Source organism: Protobothrops mucrosquamatus, unplaced genomic scaffold, assembly GCF_001527695.2.
Source record: "Protobothrops mucrosquamatus isolate PMUCROS unplaced genomic scaffold, P.Mucros_1.0 scaffold991, whole genome shotgun sequence".
In the NCBI taxonomy this organism is placed as follows: domain Eukaryota; kingdom Metazoa; phylum Chordata; class Lepidosauria; order Squamata; family Viperidae; genus Protobothrops; species Protobothrops mucrosquamatus.
The window spans coordinates 350,298-355,021 of record NW_015387230.1 but is presented as its reverse complement, the minus strand read 5'-3'; the positions used below and the strand labels follow the sequence as shown (position 1 = coordinate 355,021).

General features: G+C 36.8%; 1 protein-coding gene across 1 annotated transcript in view; it reads right to left on the bottom strand.

Annotated features, from left to right (window-relative positions):
- Positions 1-501: 501 nt before the first annotated feature.
- The window catches only part of LOC107290873 (ectonucleotide pyrophosphatase/phosphodiesterase family member 1-like), a gene marked incomplete at its 3' end in the record, with an annotated part of 13,246 nt that continues 9,023 nt past the window's right edge, over positions 502-4,724 (bottom strand). Inside the window, exons 2-5 of the mRNA XM_015819811.1 lie at positions 3,783-3,860; positions 3,560-3,632; positions 2,409-2,525; positions 502-627 (exon numbers count right to left, since the gene is read on the bottom strand). Coding sequence (XP_015675297.1) covers positions 502-627; positions 2,409-2,525; positions 3,560-3,632; positions 3,783-3,860 — 394 coding nt within the window. The remainder of the gene's footprint in view (positions 628-2,408; positions 2,526-3,559; positions 3,633-3,782; positions 3,861-4,724) is intronic.

Here is a 4,724-nt window from a genome sequence, read left to right as displayed (position 1 = left end):
CTCTGGTGCTTTGGAAAATAAAATGATTCCCTCTTTTTTTTTGTGGCAGCCTCTCAAATACTGGAATACTGCTATCATGTCATCCTTAATCCTTCCTTTTTGTAGACTGACCAAATCCAGATCCTGCAACTGTCAGATGCTTACTGTATATGAACTATCAGAGCAGATGCTTACTATATATGGAATCAGCAGCAAAGCATTATCCTTTAGTTTTAAAACCAAATGCTTGCTATAGCACATAAAATGAGATTGCAGTTAACTCAGCTCCCACTGAAATCAGCCAGTCTTTTGTCACACTGTAACCAACCTATCCCAATAATTTCAATAGATTCTGCGTTTGAATAGACTCTGCCCTGTGCTTTCTTTAGAAAAAAATGTTTAAAGCAGTCTTTTAAATCATACTTCTTGACCTAGAAACTAACACAAAATCCTTGAAAAAGTAGAATAAATAGCCCAGCGCATTGCTGCTTTTGGAAGAAAGAAGCAAACGGGGAGTTTTACCTTCGCAAACAGAGTAGTAATTGGCGCAACAATTATTATTTTTCACACAATCATCAGAGCAGGAACAATGATACTCTGGCCGGTTCTTCTCACCACATCTAAATTTGGTGCAGGTCCATATCTGAACTGTAACAGAGAGATACTATTTGAAATTAAACATGTCTGGGCTGGATAAAAACTGTACATGGAATTGCCTGTCGAATTGTTACAAGGCTACAAACAAAAAAAGGGAACTTTTCTTTTTGTACTTTCTGAACTCAAGGAAATAATTGAGCAAGGATCTCATGGGTAAAGTCACCAGTCTGGAGAAGACCTAGTGCAATGGTGGCGAACCTATGGCACGCGTGCCAGAGGGGGGCACTCAGAACCCTCTCTGTGGGCATGCCCACCTCGCACTTTGGCTATGTTTTCACAGGAAAAAGTCATTTTTCAAGCCCCTTCCTAGCCAAAACAAGCCTCTGGAGCAAGCACGCCTTGCCTTATAATAATACTAATAATTATGATAAAGTTGGAAGGGACCTCGGAGGTCATCTAGTCCAACCTCCTGCTCAGGCAGGAAACCCTATACCATTTCGGACAAATGGCTGTCCAGTCTCTTCTTAAAAACTTCCAGTGTTGGCGCATTCACCGCTTCTGGAGGCAGGTTGTTCCACTTGTTAATTGTTCTAACTGTCAGGAGGTTTCGCTCCGGAGGCTTGTTTTGGCTAGGAAGGGGCTTGAGAAATGTGTCGCTCTCAAACTTATAAAGTATGAGCCAAGCAAGGTTAGACAAATTATCAGCATGCATACAACAGCAAAAATCACACTAATTGTTCAAAAGCATACTAAATGCAAACTTTTACCTTTCAATAAAAAGTTGTTTGTATCATTGAAAGCTTTGTTATTGTGTTTTTCTTTTAAGACAAAGGATGTTAATGTATGAGTTGTTTTATTCTAAACTAAAACCTCAGTATTCAGGTTAAATTGCCGTGTTGGCACTTTGCGATAAATAAGTGAGGTTTATGTTTAGTTTGGGAACTCGGTCTCTAAACGGTTTGCCATCACTGACCTAGTGCCATCATTTAAGTTATCCAACCAATTTAAATTCCATATATCCCTACCTAATGTTTTTTCCCCTACTCACCAATCCATGCACTCTCCCACTATTTTAAACATCATTAGAGACCTGGAACTCTTAGGGTCTAAACATCTAAAACAAATCTTCCCAATCATTTTGGGCTGATCAGCGTATTTGGAATCTGGAGAGCATATCACTGGCACTGGCACAAAACGGTTTGCCATGGAGTGGAGGTGGCCCCTTCAGAAAATATTGGCCATGGTAGGTAAGGCCAGTCATGAAATAGAATCATAGAATAGAATCATAGAATCATAGAATCCTTTATTGGCCCAAGTGTGATTGGACACACAAGGAATTTGTCTCACAGCGTACGGTACATATAAACAGCAAGTAATAGGTCACAGATCATAATAAACAGCAATTGATAAATCATAAGAAACCAACAGAAGAAGATAGCAGGACAGATGACAGGATGAGAAAAGATGAGAAATAAGACAGTGCTGTGGGAATTAAGTATTAAATATTGAATTTACCAGAAAAGAAATTGGTAAGAAAGCTCCATTTCTCCCCCTATAACACTTATCTCCATTATGCCCTCTACTAGGAATATAAAAACCATGCAAAATATGATTTAAAATATTAATTCAATTTGGCTTTCCATTCTGGATTTCCAAGTCAATTAATCAGTTCTGACTGAATTTATTCAATTGGAACATATAGAAATATATACAACTGAAACATACACAATTGAAACAGATAGAAATAGTGATTGAAGTCCAGAAGCACAACTCCTTGAAAAACTGAGCTGCGATCAAATGAAATGCAATAAAATAAAACAAAATATGCTTACCAGGTTCTGTACAAGCTTCCTGAAAATCTAAACAGCAGTTTCCAAGTTCAATACAGTCCTTGTCACAGCGGCATGTTCCAAATGTTCTTTCATAGCAACGACCCTTGCAGGTTTTCACTGAAATGTTCAATATTTACTTAATGTTACAAACTGAACACAACGTTGTATGTCAGGGTGGATCTGACATGGTCTGGCATCCACGTGCATGAAGGTATGGACCCCCCTTTTAGTAACTCCCTTTTTGTTAACCCCTAACCAAAAAAAATAGACCTTCTCAGTCTAAAATAATATAAATGCTACTGAATCTGTCTATGAATATAGATGTGGAAGCAACATTGGAGGCATGCACGTTGTCTAAATTTCAACTTCAACAAATGGAGACCACATTGACCTATTAGATCTAAACTTGCCCATTCTCCCAAAAAGGATTAAATGAAGCCTTGTCTAGATTGGTCTAAGTACAGCTTCATTTTCTCATTCCTTCTGAACTGTGGGAGGAAGATGCTAAACTAAAATAAGTTTTGCCAGATTAAAAAACAAGGGGGGAAACCATTTCCATGGAAAACTTTGATGCTGGCTTAGCAGTAGCTCTTCTTTGGCCCCATTCAAGACTGTATACTTAGTCATATTTGCAAAATAATCCCATGCCCGTTGCTTGGGTGCTGTAGGATTTCTTTCAAGGAAGTATGCATAAAATTGTAAAATGAAGGTTGTGATCCTAACATACTTACCAGTGATTTGCATGAGATCTGAAACTCATTTGATTAATTAACAAAGGCTTTTATTAATTAAATGGTAGTTCAGGTAGAAATATTACTAATAGCATTCATAATTTGTATTGTACTGAGATCCTAATGGGAAAAAATTGACAATTAGGCATATTTATGTTAAACCAGAGGAAGCCCAGTGAGAAAAACAATGGCCTAAATTACTTTGTTTATGCCTGGAATATCTTCATATATAAATTCTTAATTTTGTATAGGTGTTTCAAGAAGTAGTATGCACCTTATTCTGGATCTGGTTCAGCTGACAAGCTGTTACTCATATGTACAGAGGACCAGCATGGAATGCTATGAATGTAATCTCTGGGGAAATGGAGATATTTTTAAAACTCATATATTGATTCTTCTATTAGCATTTTTATTACTTACCATCTCTTGTACAGCTAGGCTTCAGTCCAAATATACATCCTAAGATAATTGTAAGCACAATGACGCATAATACCTAGAAAAGAAAAGAAAAGAAAGATTTTTTTAAAAAAAATCTACTACACTAATTATATTCCTCAGAACTCAATAAAGCAATGGGTTGATTGGCTGGTAAAAAGACAGAACATTTTTAAAAGTAAAGACACTGTAACACACATAAGTTTACCAAATGTTTATTGCTACAGCTCTGGAAAGATGACATCATAGTGCTCATGCAGTATAGTGTGGTGTTTTTTGAGACTGTCTATCAAACAAGAATTTGCACATTAATACATTTCACAGTTATTTGTTTGTTTGTTTTTGTTTTAAAGTCCATTGCAAGTGTTATTTTATTTTCTGTAATTAAGTAAGAGATTCTAAAGAAAAAATAGCCATCATTTTGTGATTGGTTATAATAGCCATATTCTAATAACCATTTTTATCCTACTGTTTTCAAAACTCTTCTTCAATTGTAACTTGAAGATTGTTTCCAAAAGTGATTAAGAAAGTATGATTGAACGAAATGTTGTATAAAAGGCTGCACATTATAAATTGTGAGATGTTTCTTGTGTGCTTCAGCTGTTCTACTCATGAGTAAACCACAAGACTTCTGTTGTGTAGTCTTTTCCCAGGGTGCAGGTGGATGATCTCTCAATCTCTCTTTTACTTGGAAAGGCTTCTTCAGATAAAAACAATCATTGGCTGCTGGTTCACTATTGCAGCATTGTCTCTACTCCTTTGGGGACATCTACTCTGCTATAGAATCTCACTGGAAGCCTAACTTTATTGGACTTCCATAAAGGAAGGCCAATGATGGAGTTCTCCAATGTAATTAGATCAGCGTTTTTTCAAACTTAGCCATTTTAAGATGTGTGGACTTCAACTCCCAGAATTCTGCAGTCATCATGCTGGCTATGGAATTCTGGGAGCTGAAGTCCACACATAATGGGCAAGGTTGAAGAACACTGATTTAGAGGGTTGCATGGTGATGCATAAGGCTAGCTTAGAGAATACAATCATACTTCCAAATGATAGAGGTCAGCCAAATATTTGCACTTTGAAATCCTGTTTCTAAGCTTTCCTTTCCAAATAAAAGAGTGATCAAGTTGTTAGAATGATGTCATGCTTG